The 22,245-nt window shown below is 56.3% G+C and overlaps 1 protein-coding gene and 1 long non-coding RNA gene across 2 annotated transcripts in view; one reads left to right on the top strand and one right to left on the bottom strand.

The window, feature by feature from the left end:
• PLXND1 (plexin D1) overlaps positions 1 to 22,245 on the top strand; it is a 74,595-nt gene that overhangs the window by 43,025 nt on the left and 9,325 nt on the right. The window contains exons 17-30 of the mRNA XM_065074730.1: positions 1,691 to 1,781; positions 2,070 to 2,345; positions 3,160 to 3,309; positions 6,181 to 6,295; positions 7,323 to 7,430; positions 8,073 to 8,185; positions 9,387 to 9,494; positions 10,183 to 10,313; positions 10,723 to 10,921; positions 16,548 to 16,694; positions 18,523 to 18,679; positions 19,250 to 19,353; positions 20,365 to 20,428; positions 21,091 to 21,125. Coding sequence (XP_064930802.1) covers positions 1,691 to 1,781; positions 2,070 to 2,345; positions 3,160 to 3,309; positions 6,181 to 6,295; positions 7,323 to 7,430; positions 8,073 to 8,185; positions 9,387 to 9,494; positions 10,183 to 10,313; positions 10,723 to 10,921; positions 16,548 to 16,694; positions 18,523 to 18,679; positions 19,250 to 19,353; positions 20,365 to 20,428; positions 21,091 to 21,125 — 1,798 coding nt within the window. The remainder of the gene's footprint in view (positions 1 to 1,690; positions 1,782 to 2,069; positions 2,346 to 3,159; positions 3,310 to 6,180; positions 6,296 to 7,322; positions 7,431 to 8,072; positions 8,186 to 9,386; positions 9,495 to 10,182; positions 10,314 to 10,722; positions 10,922 to 16,547; positions 16,695 to 18,522; positions 18,680 to 19,249; positions 19,354 to 20,364; positions 20,429 to 21,090; positions 21,126 to 22,245) is intronic.
• On the bottom strand, positions 6,881 to 16,713 carry LOC135580421 (uncharacterized). Its single transcript, XR_010474957.1, has 2 exons — positions 16,528 to 16,713; positions 6,881 to 11,893 (listed from the first exon to the last, which is right to left on the bottom strand). It is a non-coding gene; the product is annotated as an uncharacterized LOC135580421 (long non-coding RNA).

Genomic DNA, 22,245 nt, shown 5'->3' with positions numbered 1-22,245 from the left:
AAGGGCACCGCAGTGCTCCGGGGTGCCCCGGCACTGGAGTAGAAGAGGTCTCACACACCAGCACTGTCCGTAGCTCATTTCAGTGCATTTAAGACATGGAAAAAAGTCGGCATTGGTAACTGTACTGAGTGCACCTGGTGGGTGCTTTATGGGGGTTCAGGTCAGGGGCTTTATGAGACCCTGAAGACTTTTCTTGGCAGTAAAACTGCTGGAGGATAAGCTGAGATTTGTAATTTTGGATTTCAGCCTTCCCCGAGGTCAAAGTATTTCATTTTTAAAGCATGTTGTTTTTAATTTCGTGTCTCCCTGTGGAGCTCTCGGGCTCCCGATCCTCTGGATGCCCTGGTGAATCCCACCTTCCTCGCCGCGAGCCTGGAGCACCCAGGGCTCTCCAGGAGCTCTGGGCTCTGGCGCGGTGCTGCAGGAGCCAAAGGCAGCTGGCCAGGGCGCAGACGCACAGGGACTCGGGGGTCCCGTCCCTGTAGCGGAGCCGTCCCGGCGTCCCCAAGGCCACAGCAGAGGCTGTGGGCAGTTAATGACAGGGCAGAGCGGTGACTCACAGCACAGCTCCTCGGGCTGCCAGCGGGGCTGAGCGGCGTCCAGCACACAGACAGCGGGACAATGTCACTGACCATATTCACCAGGGAAACCCCGGGGTATTTCTCCATCACCGTACTCGGCTTTCCTAGTATTTACAGCAGTTTCCAAATTTCAACCACTGGGAATGTGACAGGCTGCTCGGTGGCTCCTGCAGTCTGGCTGCCTCAGTGCATTGCTGTGCTGTTAGCCGTGTGGGGTCAGTCACTTGTGTAAAAATGTAGCTGAATCTGATGTGTCTTACCATATTGCTAAAATAATCTGTGTGAACAAAGTTTAAAACAAAACAGCAGTTGTAAACTAGCCTGCGGATTCAACAGGCTCTTTGTTAGAAACTTGGATCATAAGTACATAGCGGTATCTACAGCATTGTAAAAGATTTCAGACAACCTGACTTTGAAGGCCTTGGACCCAAAGTCACTGTCTGGAGTAGTCTGGAGATAATGGGATTTGTAAGTCCTGAGTGGTGTGACAAATACTCTGAACGCGACGTGCAGGAAGGGGAAGGTAAGCGCAGGGTCCGGAGCAGACAGGCGGTGCTGTTCTCTGCTCCATGCCCTGCCTAGCAGAGCCGTCTCGTTACTGTCCTTAATTGATTGCACATTGAGAGGCCCATATTGCACATTCCCCAGGCAGCAGATCCAAACCACAAAACAACTTTCACATTCTAACCTATGTCGAAGTGTTTGGGAGGTGCAGGATCCCTGTCAGCCCTAACGGGTCTCGTCCCTCTCCAGGGCTCCGCGGGGCAGGGACAGGTAACAGCTCCTGGCCCCGGCTTTGTGTGGTCAGAGTGGCCTGGGCGACCTGCTTGGTACCCATGGGGTGTGGGAGCGAGGGGACAGTTTGTGCTGCTGGAGGAGGCTCCCCGGTTCCAGCACAGCAGCTGCTGCTCCTCCGTCGTGCCCCGGTACCGGTAGCAGTGTGGGTGTGCTGCAGCGGGGAGGAAGGCTTCGGCTGTTGGGCTGCATCTTGTGCTCAGACTGCTGGGAAACACCCTGGTAAAACGGCAACAGGTGACACCCAGCCGTGGCACCTCGCTGCTCCGTGCTGTCCTCCCCAATCACCTTCTCTTTCTTCCTTCTCCTCAAAGTGGCGGCCGGATCATCACCCTGGAAGGAAGAGGCTTTGGGCTGGTCCAGAACGTGTCCATGGTGGTCCGTGGCATCGGCAGAGAGCAGACGGTGGGTGTCCCTGCACGGTGTCACTCGGTAGCTGGGAGCAGGGCTGCATCCTGTGCCTGAGGGTGTTCAGGGCGTGAAGCGGAGGCCCCAGCCCGTGTTCAGGCTAGGATGGGAGCGAGGGTGAGGCTGCTACCGTTGTTAGCTCAGCTGAGCGACAGGCTCATTTGTGCCCACACAGTGATTGTTGTTGTCAGACGTGTTTTGGGTGCTGTCAGTGTGCCTGACGGTGCTGCCTGGGGGCCCTCAGAGTGTCTTTTCTTTGACGTGCGTTCCCTCTCCTGTTTCCAGAGCTGCAAGGTTCACACCGACGCCATGATCACCTGCCCCTCTCCCGCTGCCTCCAACACCACGGTGGGGAGCAAACCCGCGCCCGTCGACTTCTATCTCAACGGCCGCCGCTACACAGACGCGCGCCTGGCGCCGGACGAGGAGCTGTACCCCGAGGAGGCCCTGCACCTCAGCAAGTTCAGCATGGAGTACTATGCCGATCCCCAGTTCTCCACGGCCAAGAAGGAGAAGTGGATCAAGCACCACCCTGGCGAGCCCTTAACCCTGGTCATACACGTAAGAGAGTGGCACAGTGACTGGACACAAGTGCGGGAGGGAGACGGGGGCAGCTGCAGAGGGGATGCAGGAGCAGGCAGCTCTTGCTCAGCCGCTGCACCTGCACCAGGAGACGCAGGCCTGGGGTGCCCTTTGAGCCATCACAGCAGAGCCACGTTTGAAGGATGTAATAGCAAGAAGCTAAATAAAATACTGAACGTATGAAAAAGGACAAGAATGCACTGGCCTGAAATCAAGCAGGTACTCCAGAAGGTCCTGACAATAGATATTTATTCCTGCAGAAACAGGTCACGCATTCTTCTCTTTTGGCTACTGAATTCAGCTCGGTTAACAAGGAAGTCATGGTGCAGCAGCCCAGTGGCTCGGACAATGCGCAATAGTCATTCAAAGGCCATTGTTCACTGCAGGATATCCTCACGGGCTGCACTGTGCTTGAGGAACACAGCCCCTGTTCTCAGGCTCGCAGACGCGTCCCCTGGCCGTCTCCTCCGCGGCACATCCTTCCCCTCCCAGGTGCGCGCTCAGATTCTTATCTGCGCTGCACAGCCACGCCACATCAGAAGCAGATTTTTCCAGGTTCCACGAGGGGCTTGCGCATCCTGTGCCCCACGCAGAGCGAGGAATGGGAAACAGGAAAATGGGGACTGGCCTGGTTCTGGGTTTCCTGCAGAGTGCTGGAAAAATGTCCTCGGAGAGGGAGGATGCCCCCAGGTCTGAAAAACAGCAGGGAATACGGAAAGTAAAGCAGGAAAATCTGTTGCAATTCTGACTGCTACTCTAAAGACTGACATCCTGATTCTATTTTTGTCATTAGAAAGAGCCTGACAGCCTGGGCCTGGAAAGCACTGAGTACCAAGTGAAAATTGGCCTAATCTCGTGTGAGATCCAGATTGTTTCGGACAAAGTCATCCACTGCTCCGTCAACGAGTCCCTGAGCACCTCGGAAAGACAGTTGCCCGTGACGGTGAGTGCCAGGAGCCCCCGTGCTCTGAGCGCGGGCAGGACCGCAGCCCGCTCCCCGCAGCCCGGCAGGAGGGTGGATGGAGGATGGACAGAGCAGGCTGTGCTCGCGGCTGTCGCCAGCGCGGTGCAGGTGTTGGTGTCGGGGCTGCCCGGTGTCACGGGCGAGCTGCCACGCTCCGTCACAGGCATCGCAGCTGCTGGCGGAGTCACGGTGCTGTGGCTGGGCTGGGAGTCTGTCAGTTCTGGTAAAGCTGTGAAACCCCGGGCATCCGAGTCTGTGTCACTTGCAGTAATTCCCTTTCTGGCGCTTGTGAGATACGTTTGGGGATTTCCACACAGTTTTCGGTCAGCTGGGCTCCTGCTGCCAGCAGAAGAGCTGCCGTGGCCGTGAGAACTGGCCCTTTCCGGGCTGCAGAAAGCCCCTGGATGGAGACAGGTCCCTGCGGCGTGAGCAGGGAGGGCAGGAGGAGGACACAGGGCTGGAAAGGGTCGTGGTGCTTCCCAGGGGACGCCGTTCTGTCACTGTGGAGATTTCAGTGTTCAGGGCTGTTGTTCATCCTCCTTTCTGCAAAATGCACAATTCTGTGTTACTGTCCTTTTTTCCATAGAGGGCTTCACTTACCGCTCTTCTCACCCTCTGTTTCCCGCACGTGGTAGGCAGTGCATTGCCACGCAGGGACGTGGTGATGGCCCTTTGTGTCTGGAGTGAAAATGCCTCTGTTTCCATGGTCTGGGGCCCTGCAGCCCCCTCCCATCCACGTGTTAACAGAGAAGCGGTGGAGCCAGCAGCGTGGGCATCGAGGAGGAGGAGGAGGAGGAGGGGGAGGGGGAGGAGGGCTGGGGGTGGAGACAAGGCTGGGTGCTCGTGCTGCCCAGAAGAGAGACACGAAGATGTGCCACCAGTTCAGTGACGGGGTTGTCCAGTTTGCTGGTTACAGTCTGTCATGGATGAAATTCTGTTGCAAACTGGAAATATGGAAATGCAGAAGTAGCAGAATTTCCCGAGTCATTTAAATGGAAATTTTAAATGGGGTAATTTTGGTTTAAGTGAGAACTGAGAACAGGGAAATCCCTTTGGGGAAGAAGAGGAATCTATGAGTTTGCTGGTCTTGGTTTGACATAAAAGATTCAGGGCAGTGCCCTGGTAGGTCCCTAGGAAGCAGGAGAGCGATACCCAGCCCTGAGGAGTCACGTAGGTGTTAGGAGTGTCCCAGCAGTGAGAGTGCAGCTAAACCATTGTGTGCTCGGGTGTGTGCGCTCATTAAACCTCCTGCATGGTCTGAGTTATCGCCTGCTGGCCGTTCTGTAGGCAGCAGCTGCCTTTGTAGCACGCTGGTATGAGCTGTGCTGGCGCGGGTCGGTCCTGCGCAGCGGTGCCCCCGGCCGCGGCCGGGCAGCCTGGGCCCGCACAGCACAGCCCGCTGCTGCAGGTTCCTCTGCTGCGCTGAGACGCCTGTTGTTGTGACTCCTCACTTTGTTCTTGTGTAGACAGTAGAGCTCGCATCTGCAGCGATCAGAGCACAGAACAGCCCTTTAAAACGTGGCTCGCTCTGGGTCTTCAGTCCGACTGTGATTTTGAGTGTGCCTGTTCTGGGGCCAGGTCCATATCACTGAGTCGCACAGGGCAGCAGGAGCTGTCTGTGGAGAGAAGGAGCTTGAAGATGGGGTTCCTGAGCGTGCCTGTGTTTGGGGGGGTCACTTTCAAGTAGCTCTTTGGACATCCCTACCAGTGTACCTGGAGCTTGGTTTTGGTTTAGTTTAGTACTGAGGGGATCCCGTTCACACCGTGGGGCTCAAGGGCTCGGATTTCCCGGTGGGATGGAGCTGTGCGCTGTGCGCTGTGCGCTGTGCGTGCTTGGTGCATGGATGTGGTGGGAAGGCCCTGCTTGTGGCACTGCTTTGTCCCAGCTGCCGAGAGCTGGCTGTGATTGAACCACAGTGTGCACCTGTCCTGGCGATGCTTCGTGACACAGGTGTAACCATAAGATTATTCCTTCTCTTTCCTACTTAGTTTCAATTTTTTGCTCAAGTTCTTCTCACTTCTCAGTTCTTGAGAGAAGTGAAACTTGCATTTCCAGAAGCGAAAGACTTGCATGTCAGGAGTTTTCCTTATCAGATGATGCTGTCGAGCCCTTTCATCCCAGGGGCCTAGAGAACCATTTATAAACAGCAGTGAGTAAACTCTCCAGCCGGCCTGTGACGTGCGCTGGCCTCTTCCTGCTGGTCAGGAGACCCAGGGACTGAGCTCGAGTGGCTTGTGCTTGGTGTCGCAAGCAGTCGGGGCTGGGAGCAGAGCCAGCACCCTGACACCCAGCGCGCTGCTTTAGCTGCACCATCGTTTCTTGTCTCTGGCCTCATTATTTTTTTTTCCCTTGCTTTATTTGTGTTTCAAAGACTTTAAAGTTTCCTCACCCCCATCCTGGGTGGCAGCAGTTCTGCTTTAGGAGGAGGAGGCAGCTGGGATTCAAGGGCCGTCCAGAGGCACAAGAGCTGGGAGATTAGTGGAAGTCATTTCTCGCCGAAGCAGAGCAGGCAGCGCTGTGCGGTGCGGCCAGCTCTCCGGGAAAGGGTGCTCTCGTGCTTGGGGTGGGTACAGTGGGGCCGTGGCACAGGCTGGAGCCCGTGGCTCTGCCACCAAAGCCCTGGGATGTGCACCACCGCAGCCTGCCGGCAGCTGGGCTGGGCTTTCACCCAAGCACGCGGGAAGGGAATTGGGCTCTTGTGGGACACAGAGAGTCCCTGAGGTGCAGCTGTGACAGGGACAGCTGGGGCAGCATGTCCTTGAACTGCTGAGCGCTGCCCGAGCCCTGTCCCTGCTCGGCTCCGAGCGCTTGGCACCGCGCCGCTCAGCTCCTGCTCCTCCTCCTCTCAGATCCAAGTGGGGAAGTTCAACTACACGATCGCAATGCTGCACCTCGGGGGAGGAGAGACCGCAATCATCGTCTCCATCGTCATCTGCAGCATCTTGCTGGTGCTCTCGGTTGTAGGTAAGGGGACAGAATGAGGAGTTCTGGCTGTGCCCAGGGTTTTGCTCACAGGATGTAGATGGCTCACACGTAGGAAACCTGTGAGTGCTGCAGTTGTGCAGGATGTGAACCTGAACCTGTGTGGGTGCAGCAGGGAGCTGCTCATCTTTGTACAGGACCAAGGCGGCACCCGGGATGAAGTGTCCTGCAGCACGGAGCTCATGCTGCTGGATCCATAGTTCAGCTGTTATTAGAGCCTGTGGTATTTATAAACATACCCTTGCCCGCAAACACTTAGTAGCTGTTATAATACAAAATACAGAGGGTGTGAGAAAGGTCTAGGACTTGTCCTGACTTGAACAGGGCTCGCTCGCTCACGTGGCTGTCCCGGGTCTGGCCGGGCCAGGTCCTGTCAGCAGCAGCAGCCGGTGACAGACGCCTGGCACGGGGGGGGACAGCGAGCGTCCTGAGCTGCAGGGCTGGAGCCGGCGCAGCGTTTGCTCGCCAACTGGAAGCTGTGCCGCACACCTGCGTCCTCTGGCTGGGCCATCTTCTCATCACATGCCCAGAATGACTGCAGCAAGAAGCCTCTCGGTTCACAGCAAATGAGGTGTTTCTAATAGGGATTTAATTTATTTTTAATAAAGGTTATAATGCACACTATTTATTAAATCCACCACCCATCATTAGAAACATATTTGTGGAGGCATAGGAAGGCTGTCAGACACAAACACTGTAGTACAGGTGGTAAATGTCTTAAAATCTGTATTCATTAATCAGCTGGAATACATTAATATACAGTAAAGCTGAATATAGACAGCCCAGACCTAAATTGAGGATGACAGATACAGCATGATCATTAAATTCCAGCTGGTTTTACTTATTTACAGATAATCAACAACTGCCTGATCAGATACCAGTCTTGTTGTGGGTGTTACACCCGCACTGGGTTGAGCTCTCGGCACCCTGTCAGCAGAGGACCGCTCCGGTCCCGCCGCAGCTGCTCCGAACGCCCGGTCCAAAGGCTTCTTCCCTTCCTCTCTTCCAGCTCTCTTTGTGTTCTGCACAAAGAGCCGCAGAGCAGAGCGCTACTGGCAGAAAACCCTGCTCCAGATGGAGGAGATGGAGTCGCAGATCCGGGAGGAAATCCGCAAAGGTGAGTCACGGCGCGGAGCCCGGGGAGCAGCCGGGACTGCGAGGAGGTGCTGGAATAGCAGGGGTGGACCCGTTCGCCTTCTGCTGGGTACAGGTTTGCAGGGTTATTTGTAGGAGAATTTCTGCCATCGCCTTTGGGCTCGAGCAGGGTCTGTGAGCGAGGCTGGGTGGCTGTGCCGCGTCCCGCTGCCTGCCCTGGGCCAGCCCCGGTCCACAGTGCCGCTGGTCTCCCTGCCTCGGGCTCGTGGCTGTGGCAGAGGGGTGTGTGAAGGCCACGCTGATCTCTGGTGTGCTCTATGGCTGGGTGCACAACAACTGCAGCACACTCCTGCAGTGATGGGAGCAGCAACCCAAGCGTCTGCAGCGGCTGTCCCCGCAGTGGTGACAGCGGCGCGGGCAGATGTCCCCGTCCCGCAGAACCGTCCGGGGCTGCTCTGCCGAGGTGGGGATGTTCTGTGTCGGTGCTGCGGGTCGGCACGTGCAGTGCTGGTGGTTAAACCTTGACGGTGTCTGCTCTCCTCGAGAAGAGCCTGTGCCAGCCCGCTCGAGGCAGAGAGACGAGCCGCGGTTTCCGGTGCCAGCCTGCTGCTGCCTCAGCTGGGGGTGCTGGAGATCTTACCATCTGCGGGTCTCTTTGTGTAAGGTTTTGCGGAGCTGCAGACAGACATGACAGACCTGACCAAGGAGTTAAACCGCAGCCAGGGGATCCCGTTCCTGGAGTACAAGCACTTTGTCACCCGGACCTTCTTCCCCAAAGTAAGGCAGCACCGCATTTCATGGGCACCCGATAGCTCCCGGGTCCTCCCTAACCGCATCAGGGCCCTGCTTTCCCTCTGCTAAAGGCCTATTATAGTGTAACGAAACCATTCCACTGTTATATATTTAGTTGTCATTTATTTCAACCTCAATTATCATCAAAAGTGGAGCCGCAGCTCCTGGGGTGTGAAGGGAGGTCGGGTTTGCTGGCACAGGACGGGAGCCCGGCGGCACGGTCCCGGGAGCAGCTCTGGCTCGCCTGGGCGATGCCCTGCACACCCTCTTCTGAAAGCACACTAAGTGCTGGGGTTGCCCCTTCCCCAGGGCCCATGTCACCCCAGTGTCATCTCACTCCGTTCGGCGGGGGCTGGGGCTGAGGAGTGTTCCATGCAGTGTGCCACCAGGCATTCCCGGCGGCTCTGCCCGTCCTCAGGAGCTCGCTGGATCAGAGATTCATAGAAGGACAGGATGTCTCTGTCTCCCTTTCCTCTCCTCTGCCGAAGGCGGGCGCACGGTGCTCCCAGTCAGAGGCCCCGGGTGCCCAGTCCCGCTCTGTCTGCCCAGGCTCCGCTGTGGCTGCAGCAGACACGCTGGTGCCGTAATTCCCATCACCGGCTGCTCCGCCGTGTTGCTCTGCGCCCTCAACAGCGGCTGTATTTCACCCCTGAGGCGGCTGTATTTCAGTGCTGAGGAGTGAGATGATGATTTATGGCTGCGGAGTGTTTCATTAGTAGTTATTACTCAGGTTTTTAAGTCATCCAGTCTCTATATATCTGCACGCTAGAGTCTTGAAGGTTCAGGCTGCTATGTGAATGCTAGAGACTTAAACATTTTTCCCATCTGTTTCAAAAGTTACATATGTTAAATCACCCAGTACTGCTCTATTTTGACTTAGGCTTCTATAACGCTTTCTCTTCTGGGATTTTTCTAGCTGTCAAGTTAGTCTATTTGCAGTCTCCCTACCCTAACAGCCTCGTGTCTGTGCAGACATCTGCCTCCCTCCGTTCTTGTGGTGTTTGCTCATTCAGGAGGCTCTTGCAAAGCGTTTAAAGGCTTCGCAAACCACACCAGTGCGTTTCTGCATGCTGGGTGGTCCTCGTGCTGATGACACGTCTCTCTGTCTGGTTCTCGGGCGGTGCGCGGCACACGCGGAGGTCCGGCCGGTGCAGCCGCCGTCCCGTAACGCTGTGCTTGCTCGCAGTGTTCCTCGCTCTACGAGGAGTGCTACGTCCTGCCGGCCCCGCAGCTCGGCTCCCCGGTGGGCTCCCAGGTCCAGGAGACGCACCCGCTGCTGGTGGGGGAATGGAAAGTGAGTAACCCACTAACCAAACGACTGCTCGGGTGGTTGCTAACCAGACTGGCGTGTGCTGACAGTGCCGTGCGTTTTCTTGTGGTGCCGGGGGGATGCTTTTGCTCAGAACAATTAGCACAGAGCAGCATCGGCTCAGCTTTGGCTGGTCACAGAAGGCAGCTCTGTGGATCTGTTCTCACACACAGGATTCCTGGCCCGGGATCCTCCCGGGCTCTGCCGTGGGCTTTTGTTGTGAATGCACCACGTTGTGCGTCGCTTCGGTGCCACACGCAGTGCGATTCCTCCCACGAAGGGGCTCAGTGAAAGCTGCTCGTGTCCCAGAGCTGGGTGTCGTGTGGACAGGGTTGGAATTGAAGAATCAGAGTCACTCTGCTCTGGTTTGCCAATATCCACGTCATAGCGGGGAGCCCAGAACTGGCCCCAGAGCTCCAGGTGTCCTCCCAAGTTCTGAGCAGAGAGGAATGGCCACTGTCACTGTCGCTGCCCCTCTGGCCAAGCTGCTGCTGCTCCAGCCACAGCTGCGGTCGTGCCCTCCCCAGGAAAGGCTTGAGCCAAGCAGAGGGAGTGAAGTGTCTGAGCAGGTACCTCTGCGTTCAGCAGGGCATCTGGCAGGCAGGAAGGGTAAAAGCTGGAGGGAAACAACATGGAGGGTTTTTCTCACTCCGTTTTCTGCATTTTTCTTCAGATCCCCGAAAACTGCAGACCCAACATGGAAGAAGGAATCTCACTGTTCTCCACCTTGCTCAACAACAGGCACTTTCTCATCGTGTTCGTCCATGCTCTGGAGCAACAGAAGGACTTTGCTGTTAGGGACAGGTATGAGCTTCAGAATCAAAGACCTGGCAGCCGGAGGAGACTGATTTATTCCTCACCTGTGAATAATCCAGCCCGTGCCTGGAGCCCTGCATTTCAATTGGAGGTTGAGTTATACTTGCCTCCCACTTTTCTGTTAGAAACGGATGGCCATAAACCTCGGTCATCCTGAAGAGCACCAGCAGGGTGACTGCTTGTGTTTGTGTCCCTGGACACGTGGGTCACCAGCGAGAGGGTGCAGGCTGACCCGAGGTCCTGCAGCAGTGAAAGGAGGGTTGAAGATTTAACACCTTTGAGAAGGCTCATGAAAATTGTCTGAAATGCTGCCTTTGTGTTTTGGGTTTTTTTAGCACCAGCTGGTGGTTTAGTCCTGTTGATTGGTGCTGGAGCCATAGACAATTCTGTGTTTCAGATGTAACCTGGCCTCCCTGCTCACTATCGCATTACACGGGAAACTGGAGTATTACACCAGTATCATGAAGGACCTCTTGGTGGATCTAATAGATGCATCAGCTTCCAAAAACCCCAAGTTGATGCTGAGGAGAACGGAGTCCGTGGTGGAGAAGATGCTCACCAACTGGATGTCCATCTGCATGTACAGCTATCTCAGAGTAAGAGAACCAGATCACTGTGTGCAGCGGTGTTGGGGGGCACGGGTGACAGCTGGGGACATGAATGGTCACTGACAGCCGATGAGCTCCAGTGCATTGAAAGGTCCAAGTGTGGAAAAGCAACCTGAAGTTCAGTTGCTTTTCCGCTTCTGCCTGGGGATGTGGTGAAGGAGGCTGTGTCAGGCCTTTCCCGAGGCCCGAGCACAAAGAACGTTTTCACCACGCCTAGAAGAGAGCTGCGGGGGAGCTGAAAAGTAACCAGAATGGCTTGAGGTTTTGGAAACGGCTCCAGTTATGTGTTGTTCTCTCTGACCAGCTTGCGCAGCCGCACTGGTGGTCGCCAGCGGGTTCAGCATCGTCTGGCCCAGGCGCGGAGCCCCGGCTGCGGGGGCTGGTGCTGCCGGGGGCCGGTGCCGCCGGGGCTGCCCTGTCCCGGTGCCGTGCGCACGGGGGCTCCTGGCGCAGGAGTGTCCTCGTGGTCCCAGGCTGGCCAGGCGGGTCTCGGAGGAGAGGGGGTGTCTGTCCCAGAAGCCTGAGTGTCTCCCGACGGTAACGAAAGGAATATATTTGGCATCTGAGAGCACATCAGCAGTCCATCTGCTCAGTGCTTTATCTCCAACATTTGCCAATTCTAGTTGGAGTTTCCCAGAAGAATTGAGCAATAACTTAATTGATTCCATGGCAGTTAATTGGAGGACACCCCATTATAGCCACAGGGGAGAGCCTGGAAAAAAGCCTTTGAAAAATCTCTTTTCCCAAAGTGTTTGCTGTAGGCACAAAAGCAATGCTGCATTGTCCTCATACGTATCGTAATGTCTTCTGATCCCAGCTGATGAGCACTTTTTGTCCTAAGGCCCATGGTTTTGTAGTTCATAATCTTTCATTTTAGCTCACATAATTAGCCAGTATAATGAAGGAGAAGTTAAAGGAGCGAGTGCGGATGGCTGTGCCCATGCAGCACGACTATCCAGCCTGTAAGAGCAGAAAAGACTGAATTAGTGCATTTTTTTTAATCTTCATTTTTTGTGCCTGTAGTTAAACCATTGGAGAAAAAAAGTGCTGAGCTCTCCTTTTGGAGATTGGAGACCACATGTGAGGCATCTGATCCAGCTCTGGTTTGTGCTAAAAATGGACATTGTGCAAGAAGGCTTTCTTGGGGAAAAAGAGAAAAAAAGAGGAAAGAGAGTTGGGTCTTATCACGCGGGCCTGAAGCCTTGGGCACATTACAGAGCTAATTAAGGATGACGAGCTCCGGGAGCGTTGGCGTGCTGCCCTGCCCCAGGCGGTGCCCGTCACCCTGGGCTCGTCCAGGGCCGGTGGCAGGGTCAGTGACACGGCCAGTGACAGGGCTGGTGGCCGTTCCTGCAGGCAGGGTGGTGCGGCCGTGGCCGGAGGCCGAAGGGCAGGGTGTGCAGGGAGCGGGGCTGTGGGGTGGCTGTGGCTTTTAGCAGAGCTGAGGGGCCACCCCCAAACCTGCATTTCCAGCCGCTGGTGGATTCTGGTCCCTGGCAGGGTAACGCTGCACCCGGGGGTCAGCCCCATCTTGCCCGCGTGCTCGGCCTGGAGCTCTGGCGGTGAGGCCGTCGCGGCACGTTCTGCTGCAGCCCATTTCCCACCTTGGAAAAGCAAACGGTTTCTGTACTAGTGCATAAGAAAGAGTTGGTTTCCAAGAGGCTTCCACATGGCGTGTGTTCAGCAGGGAGGGATGAGGGGGGACCTGATGGAGGAGAAACCATGCTGCCTGCTGAAATACAGCTGAGGAACAGGAGTGATCAGACAGAAATGTCCGGAGAGCCCTTTGAGCGTGCCGGGCGACACGAGCTCGGCTGTGCGGGGCACGGGGCTCTCGGTGCGGGGCGGCAGTGCTGGGCCCTGCCCCGCTGCGGTCAGACCCACGGCACCTCTGCAGCGCGGCTGGTTGCAGCTCAGCGCCGTGATTTAAATGCTAGTGATAGTCAAACACCTCCCGTGTGCCTCGCGTTCCTTTGGATCAAACTCTTGTTGCCCTCTGAGAGGCATTTCTTGGGTAAAAAAGCAGGCTGCCCGCCTGCCCGTAGCACTGCTCTGTCAGACGTGTGATGATGGGTCTGGTTTTCATTCCCGAATTATCCCCATTAATCACAACGTCTATTCGAAACAGCTGCTGCAAAGGTCCCTGCCGTTGTGCAGTGGAAAAATTCCAAGTGCTTGTATTTTCCCTTGTAAGTCAGCGCTACATGCTCAAAACATTTGTTTCGTATTAAAGCTCTGCCTAACAGTCCGTCCATTTGTGTTTTGGGGGAAGATGATTTGAAGGAGCTGTCTTCAGCTGGGCAGGACTGCAGGCCCCGCTCTCATGGCCGGGATGCGCAGGGCCCCGGGGGTGCTGCCGTCCCCGTGCCGGCGCTGCCGCGGGGTTCGGCTCGGTCGCTGCTCGTACTGCGTGCGGAGCAAACCTGCAGCGTCGGCACCGCCGCTGCGCATCTCTGTGTGAGAATAGTGGATAGAATGATCCATGCCTGTGTTTTCTGCTGCAGCTTTGATGAAAAACGCTGAAAAAAAAGAAAACCCTCCCCATGAGGTACCGTGTTGCTGCTGTGCCTGTTCTCTAACGGGATCAGGGCATGAGGAGTTAAAGGAACATTAAGGTCCTGGAATTCAGCTTTTAGGTCGAGGCCAAGCTTCCAAAGCTTTGCGTGGGAGATGGAGCTGAGGTTTGGTTCTTCACAGAATGTAAATAGATAATCATCCCCAAACTAGCAGGCACTTGGGATAAGCAGCTGTTTTCTGTGCTTTTCCCACCCCAGCCTCACCAAGGCGTTTTGGAAGCGCCTGTTCCGTGTTCCTGGGAGGACATCTCTTAACGACTTGTCAGCCTTGTTAATAGGGCAGCAACATGTGAATCCACTCTGTGCGCTCAACCTTTCTTTTTCCCAGGCATATAAATCCCGAGCCCTCCCACGCGCACCGTGCGTGAAGCAGCTCAAGTCATGCCAGCCTGAGCTGTGCTTTCCATTACTGCAGTTATTTCGGTGCCCTGGGTAGCTTTAAGGGCCCATAACAGTTCAGTCAAAAATGAAAATGAAGTCTCATTAAAATACATTCACAATAGGAGGAAAAAAGGCCCCAGACTGTGTTTTTTTAAGTATTTTTTTGTCCTGAATCAGCACTGATCTCTTCTACTTAAACTTCCTTTCTCCCAACTAGCCAAGTCCAAAGACAGTTTTGATTTGTTTCCAGATGAGTTTTACGAACAATGCTTGTGGTTTCCAAGTTTGCCATTTTATCTCTAGTCCCTGCCTGCCAGCCCGTCTTTCCCCTCTTTGAAACTTGCTGTCTGATTAGCGCTTTTGCAGATTTCCATAACATCCCACAGTTCCTGAGCCCGAAAGCCAGAGCAGAAATAGCATCTCGCGGGCGCAGCGCTGTCGTCGTGTCCCGCACGGCTGATTTCCGGCTCGTGCTGCTCGTTCCCGCGGCGGCAGCTCCGCAGCGCTCCCCGGGGCTGCCCCGGCGCCGCAGCCTCGCGCAGCCCGGCCCGGTCGCAGGCCTGCAGGGCTCCCGTCTGAGCAGGACTCGCACTTTCCTCTGGTTGTGCCGGCGGCGGTGGCGCTGCTGGCAGCCCCTCACCTCTCGCTCGCGGCCAGAGCTGCCCACGGGGACAGGACAGGCTCCAAACCCCTGAATTCAGCCCGGTTTTGTCCCTGTGTGTGCTCACACACCCTGACACGGAGTCCCTGTTCAGCAGAGCCAGCGTCAGGGTTTGTCACGGCCGGGCAGGGGCAGCGGGGCAGCACCTCCGGTCACCTCGCTGTTTGGGGAGGCCGATGCTGCAGCGGGGGCTGTGCCAGCGCCGTCCCCTCAACTCCTGTCTTGTCCTCCTGCCCATGGCTCAGAACTCACTCCTCTGTGTGTCCTCTGACAATTTCTGTCCCCAATCCTCCACCTCTCCGCGTCCCCACGGCCTCACGTCTGTCTGTGCTATCCGGCCGCGGTTGCCTTTCTCGGTTGCAGCACGGCAGCTCCGCGCTGCGCCAGTTCGCGCCGCGTGCTGGGGCAGAGTGCGGCGGGACGGCGTGGCACCCGGCAGAGGGCCGAGGAGCGTCCCCGTGCCCGTGAAGAGCCGCCCTCGCAGAGCGGAGCGGCTGCGCCGTCGGCGCAGATGGCGCGTGCCCACCCACAGCCCTGCTGTGGCGGCTTATCGGCAACTGCGCTGAATGCAGCCGAATCAAAATCGACATCAAACTAATTGCTTTAGCAATTATAAGGCAATTAGAATAAAAGAATCACCAAGTCTTAATTAAGAAGCAGATTGAACAGGATTTAGCAGCTCCTAGCTGAGAAATATCAAAATCACTCGATATCTGTTGTCTCGAGTAGGATTTCAGATGGCAGGAATGTTTGTGCAGGGTGTGTGATGCTCAGAAAGTACAGAAATGTGCAGTAATTTGCACTTGCCTCGTTGGAAGGAAATGGCACATGAACGGTAGGGAGAATGGGACGTACTCCAGTACTGAAAAGTTTCTTAAGAAAATAGCTTATGTTTGACTTGCACATCAGCGCAGCAGACAGAAGTGGATCAGAAATCTGGCATTAAACCATGTAGCTGAACCACATCGCACATAGCTGGGCCCTGTTACGCTTTTTGTTTTCATTGCAGCAGTGTCACAATTCACCTCTCCTGCAAGATGCAGGGTGATGGATGCGAGGAGTTAAATGTCGTGTTTGCTTGCTGCGGCATGGGAACAGCCGCTGACCCTGATCCTCCCCGCTCCGCTGCGATGGCGCTGTGCTGTGCTATGAGCAGAGTGGCGCTGGTTCCCAGCGCCGCAGGCGCACGCGGCGGGCTGGCTTCCACGGCTCTCAATGGAAACCATGCAGCGCAGCGAGGAGTTCGGCTGATGCCTTCATGAGAAAGCCGGGCACCAAATATCTCTGTAGACCTGGATTTTTGTGCACATCAGCCCCATCCTCGTGCTGCTGAGCGAGTCCGTTGTGCAGTATGCACTGTCAGATTGAAGGAAGCGTCTCTGTACTGGAGCGTGCCAGATTCTCCCCGAAGTTCATGTGTAATTTCACATGTAAATTAATGCACATTTGTGTTTTGCTGAGCATCGTGCATGCACGTACACTCTCAGCACAGAGACGCATATGTCCAGAGCTCCTGAGCAGCTCTGCCTGCGGGCAGCAGGCCTGGCACAGCCCATGGTGGCAAGCACAGCCCATGATGGCAAGCACAGCCCGCAGTGGCAAGCACAGCGCAGGGTGGCCAGCACAGCCCGCGGTGGCAAGCACAGCCCGTGGTGGCAAGCACAGCCCCGCAGCGCTTGCTGCACAACTTGGATGGGCTGTGCCGGTGCTGACAATCACGGCTCACCCTCACTGAAAATCGCCCGCGGCTGTTGTCGGCTGTTATGTCCTCTTTCCCATCTGCGCTGTCACATTGCCACAAGTCTGAAAACGTCTGAGCAGCCTCAAGGAGAAGCTGGTGGCAGTGGGGAGTGACGGCACGGAGCAGTCCTGCACGGGTCCTGTGTCCCGCTGCACAGAGGCACACCGGGTTTGCACCTCGGTGTCCCTGCAGAGCCTGTCCCCGCTGTTACCACCACCAGCTCTGGTTTTCTTACCTGCTCTTTCCTTCCTGCAGGAGACAGTCGGGGAGCCCTTCTTCCTGCTGATCTGTGCCATCAAACAGCAGATCAACAAGGGGTCCATCGACGCCATCACGGGGAAGGCGCGGTACACGCTGAACGAGGAGTGGCTCCTGCGGGAGAACATCGAGGCCAAGCCCAGGGTGAGTGCCCCCGCCCGGGCTGGCATTGCGTGTCCCAGCAGGGTGGTTGTGCAAACAGCTGATTTGATACTTGTGCAGGTGCAATAGCTGTGTATATGATACACCTGCCTAAGCACACGACTGCAGAACAAGGCTTGTGATGTTGGTTTACACGTCCATCCCTTGTGGGTCACCTGAGTACCTCAGGTTAGGGGCAGAGGGAGGTAAGAAAACTTGTTCTGCTGTGTTCAGAGAGTTAAAGCAGCACGTTTACCATTCCCAGCAAAGGAGCGTCTTCAGGAGGGGCGGGAAGGCGCTGGCTGCGAAGCTGAGGGCTCTGCGCAGGCTGCTGCAGAAACGGTGCTGAAAAGCGGTGCTGAGAGCGGCTCCTGGGGGAGCAGGGCAGGCCGGCTGTGCGTGTGAAGGGCTCCGCTCCCCCCGTGCCTGACACACAATTCAGCAAACGCCTTTCCAGGGCCTGGGTCAAATCGTGCTTTCAGTTCCCTGGCATGAATCTGGAGCGGCTGCAGTGCGGCCGGCGGGTTACCCCAGGTGTGCATCACCATAACTCAGAGCAGGTTCAGGCTCCACATCCTCTGCAGATTCCTGTTACCAATTGACCTGCAAACGTACAGCACAGAGTGAGAGGGGTTAGCAGCAGGGTGCGGAGTATTGGCTTTCTCGGCAGAAATGGTAACTGCTTAAGTCTGAGCAGGAGAGATGCGACTGCTTCCTACTTCGTTTGCAAGGAGATGAACAAAAGCGAACAGGGGATGTTGGAGGAAGGAGAGCAATGCAGGGTTAGTGCTAACTCACTGGCAGTCCCCCCCATTGCCGGTAGCTGAACTCCGCTTTAAAAAACACCTGCACAATACACAATGTGAAAAAAACATCTTTATTTAGTGCTGTGGAAAAAATTGGACTTCATCCGTGCATTCACATTGTTCTCGTGGTCAAGGATGCCAAGCCTGTGTCCTGTACTTCAAAGCAGAGTTTGCAGAGTGGCCTCCAGGCTGTGAAAACCCCAGCTGTAAATGCCACATGCAGCTGCTTGCTGTGGGGTGGCTTCAGGGCTGTGTCTGCACCAAGTGAAGCTCAGTGTTGTCCTCGGGCTCGGGCACACCGCGCAGGACTCGAGCAGAGGCAGAGCTGGGGCCGTCCCAGAGCGAAGCCTGGCCAGAGGAAGAGGCCACACTTGTGCCGTTGGGGTCTGCACGGCTTGCGAGGGGAGGAGGCGCCTGGGAGAGGGGGTTTTGTAGGAGTCACTCTCCTTGCCCTGCGGCTTTCTGCGGCACCTGTAGCAGTATCTGGGCATCCCCCCTCGCAGCTGCGTGTCCGGCTGTTCAGGGTGTTCTCAGCAGGTTCCTGGGGTGCTGGGGGTTGGCTCCAGTGCTGCTGCAGACCCAGCCTGCTGCGCTTAAAGCTGGTTGAAACAAAAGAGCTGAGCCCATTGCGTTGGGGAGAGGCCGAGCACTGAGCCCTGGCAGTCCCATTTGTCACCTGAGCTGAGCTGAGGTGACTGGTGATGGGGCGACCTCTCCTCCTGTCCCCAAGGTGGTCTCTGCATGTCAGGGCTGAGGCCCATTAGAGAGGCAGCCGTGGGGAGGCTGTGGCCTTGCTGCCTGCATCCTCCTGGCTCCATCAACAAACAGGGGCCTTCAGCCTCCGAGGGCTGTAAATCAGCGCCCTTCACTAGCGGGAAAGCACAGGGAGCTGCATTTTTTCAGCCTGATCCCCAGCAGCGCAGGGCCCAGCGCGCAGCAGCGGGAGCTGCAGGTGCAGCAGCCTGCGCGGTCCCGGGGAGCCGGCAGAGCCGGGCAGGTCACCCCAACCCAGCCTCTGTCCGCAGAACCTCAACGTCTCCTTCCAAGGCTGCGGGATGGACTCCCTGAGCGTCAGGGCCATGGACACGGACACGCTCAGCCAAGTGAAGGAGAAGATTCTGGAGGCCTTCTGCAAGAACGTGCCCTACTCCCAGTGGCCAAGGGTGGAAGACGTCGACCTCGGTAAGGAGCAGATGCATTGGACCGGCCAGTCCTTACGGCCGGAGGAAGCGGCTGATGTTGCGCGGTTGCTCTCGGTGTCTGTCCGAGAGCGGCGGGTGAGGCAGCGCTGGCGAATGAGCAGAAATCGAGGCAGCCTTCTTCTGAGGGTGGTCTGCAGGGGATGGGACCAGATCCTTGTGGGCGGGAGGGAGCCAGGTAACAGGAAAGACGCTTTAGGAGAGCCCGAGCTGAGCAAAGGGATGCTTGGACTTGCACCCTTTAAAGCCCATAGTTTTAACCCGAAAACAGGGACCCTCTGAGCCTGCATGTGCCTTGTCAATACATGTCTCACCATAAGCAGCTGTAAGGGAGCCCATGGACTCCTGTCCTGCCACAGATGCAGGTCTGTCATTTATCTACCCAGTGCTCAACTTCTCATCCTGAAATTTAATAAGGATCCCAGCCCAGTGCTGGCGAGAGGAGCCCGTGCTGCCAGTGGTGCCCCCGTGCCACGCAGCGGGCCGTGGAGCCCCCGACCCCGCGGCACGTCCCTCCCCGGGCAGGTGTCACCTCTCCCTCCTCTGTGCGCAGAGTGGTTCGCCACCAGCACCGACAGCTACATCCTGCGGGACCTGGACGACACCTCGGTGGTGGAGGACGGCAGGAAGAAGCTGAACACATTAGCACATTACAAGGTAATCCTGGCAGGCTGCGGGAAAGCTTTGCTTCCTCGGAGCCTGCCTGGCCCCAGGGGCGAGCTGCGGTTCCCCTCCAAAAACAGGATTATCAGGAACAGGCAGGGAGGTTGCCATAGCTCCGCCAGAGCTTCCGGGGAATAGACATCTGCCCTGGCGAGAAGCTCGTTAATATTGCAACACACTGAAACTAATTAAACACTCTTCATGCAAAACAAGTTATTACTGACAACAGAAAGAGGAGGAAAAAAGCTCCTATTCCCAACGGCCACCAGCTTAGCTGATTAGTATCACTCTGCTCTTGATCCGTGCTCCTGCTGAAATCACGGGCACAGTTGTCGCTGCCAGCTCTGAGAGCAGGGGCGGGGATGCCATCGAGGAGCAGAGGCCAAAGGGTGGGGAAATGTGGCAAATCAAATTGTTTTCTCGACCGTTTTTCCTTTTAAATGAAACCAGAAGTTCTTCTATGATTTCCATATTCCTGAGTATGCCTGGGAGCACAATCCTCACTGGTCTGTAGCAGTGCACGGAAAATCGAAGCCGGAGCTGAGTACTTATTAATATGATGATTAGTGTAGCAGCCGTGCTGCAGAGCCGCGGCGCTGGCCCGGTGCCCGCAGCACGGAGCGGTGGCACCGGGCCCACGGTGCAGGCTGCGCGCTCTCCTCCCCTTCCAGGGAAAGGCAGGACACACCTGCGTAACGCTCCTTCCTCTTCAGAATACCTGGTGTCGACATCCAAAATGTATCTTGGATACACAGATTTGCCTGATTCCTGTCAGATTTGAGAATCTCGCTGTCTTGCATTTGCATTTTAAAGACCATTTCCATGTAGGGCAGTGGCGTCACTGACGGTTTCCAGGCTGGGGAGGGAGCAGGGCAGGCACAGAGGATGTTGAGCAGTGATTGCACCAGTGTCCCTGGCCCGCGGGGTCTCCGTGGGGCCGTCCGTGGCTCCGTGGGAGGCACCTTTAAGCCCTGTCCTCATCATCTGCTTTTCCTTCCTCCGCAGATCCCCGAAGGGGCGTCCCTGGCCATGAGTTTGTCGGACAAGAAGGACAGCACGCTGAGCAGAGGTAGCGTCTCGCCTCGCTTCCCCCATCGCCGCTGGCCGGGCAGGAGCACTTGTGTTGGAGAGGGGTGTGTGGCCAGCGGTGCGCCAGCTGCCAGCCCCAGCCTGGGTGCTGGGCTGTGGTGTCACCGGCACTCACAGATCGCCCCGTTGTAGCAGGGTGTTGTGCAGAGCTGGGCCCTTTCCAGCCCAGTTACACATGCAGTTTTTTGTCAGTGTATTTCAAGGTTTCAGGCTGTGCAGAGGGTCAGAACAGACCAAGGGAGACAAAAATTCACATTGAGCAAGGAGTTTCAAAGCCCCTCTCCAGGCTGTCTGTGTGGTGGGGGTCCCTGCGCCTGCTGAACAAGGAGCTACGGCCCTGGTGACTGTGGGCATCGCGGTGCACGCGTGTCCCTGTGATTATCCTGCTTTTGCTCCCTCTTGGGTGCCTCTTAAAATACCCTTGGGAGACCTCGAGTCCACCCTCCAATGCTTCCTGAGGGGCTCCCCGTGCACCCCAGAAGGTGATAAACACAACCAACACAAAAATGCTGCGGTCGCGAGGGTGGGAACACCCACTCGCTGTTGGGGCCCTTGGGGAAAGCAAAGCACCTCCTGACACGGGGCGTCTGGGGCGGGTTTGGGCCCCTGACTGAGCTGCCGTGTCTCTCTTGTGCTCCACAGTGAAGGACCTGGACTCCGAGAAGTACTTCCACCTGGTGAGTGTGCCGCTGCTGTGGGGCTGCACGGTGGGGGCCAGGCTGGGGCGATCCCACAGCGGACAGCGGGACGGGGTGTCCCCTGCTGCTGGGGGCTGTCAGGGACACGTCCCCCTGGGACAGCACCGGGAGAGGGGTGACCCGTCCGGCTGCGGGTGCACAGTGATCCCTCATCCCCTGTGCTTCAGCCTCTGCATCCTGTTTTTTCAGCATGTGTGATGAAAGAGGAGAAAACCTTCTCAGCCTCGCTGATATTAACTTAATTCATCTCCGTGGGCTGGAACGTCAGGTGTGATGAACAAGCTGCCTCAGGGCTCGTTAGTTTTCTTCCGAGAGGCTCACAGAGGCACAGAGAGGTTATCTGGAGACAAGCTTTAGTACAATGGGACATAATAAAAAATTACCAGGATGGCAAAGCAGTTGTTGTGCCCAGTGTAGCCGTAAGCAGCTGCAGGGAGCCAGGAGCACGGTGGGTGCCGCCGGTAGCACCCACAGCAGCCTGGGTGACACAGGGAGCCGGGAGCGCAGCCGGTACCGCCAGTAGCACCCACAGCAGCCTGGGTCACGTCCTGCGGGAGCCGCCGCCCCAGGGCACGGAGATGAATGAGCTCTGCCCGTGCGCGCTGGGAGTGCCGAGTGCTGAGCGGTGCTAAAAGCTGCTATGAGAATAAGTGTGATGGACAACAACAATATTTTGTAGCTTCATTTTTCTTTTCTCCGCTAAAGTGTCTGTGCTCAAATCGAGCACAAACACGATACATGCACGCACAAGCACACGCAGAGCAAGGGGGAGAAGGGACAGGAAATCAAATGCGCACATGTGAAACAATGCCAACATGGACTTAAATGGCCCGCTAGGTCGTTGTAGAGCAGTAATTAAATGACCTGACCAGTGGAATATTTATTTTTGTTTTTAAAAAGGCCAGGGTAGAAACATTGGCTGATGGTTCTTGCACATTTTCCAAACCTGAGCAAGCCGGTTTGGTTTCCGTGGAAGCTTTGTGCGTTGCTCCTGGGAGCCTGAAGTGCACCGGAGTGCTGTGCGGCGGCCAGGAAGGCGAGCAGACTAACGCGCGAAGTGAGATTGATTGTTTCATTTCTTTGTCTAGCTTGAGAGAGG

The sequence above is a fragment of the Columba livia genome, chromosome 10 (assembly GCF_036013475.1).
Source record: "Columba livia isolate bColLiv1 breed racing homer chromosome 10, bColLiv1.pat.W.v2, whole genome shotgun sequence".
Taxonomy (NCBI): Eukaryota; Metazoa; Chordata; class Aves; order Columbiformes; family Columbidae; genus Columba; species Columba livia.
This window is presented reverse-complemented; position numbering and strand designations above follow the sequence as displayed.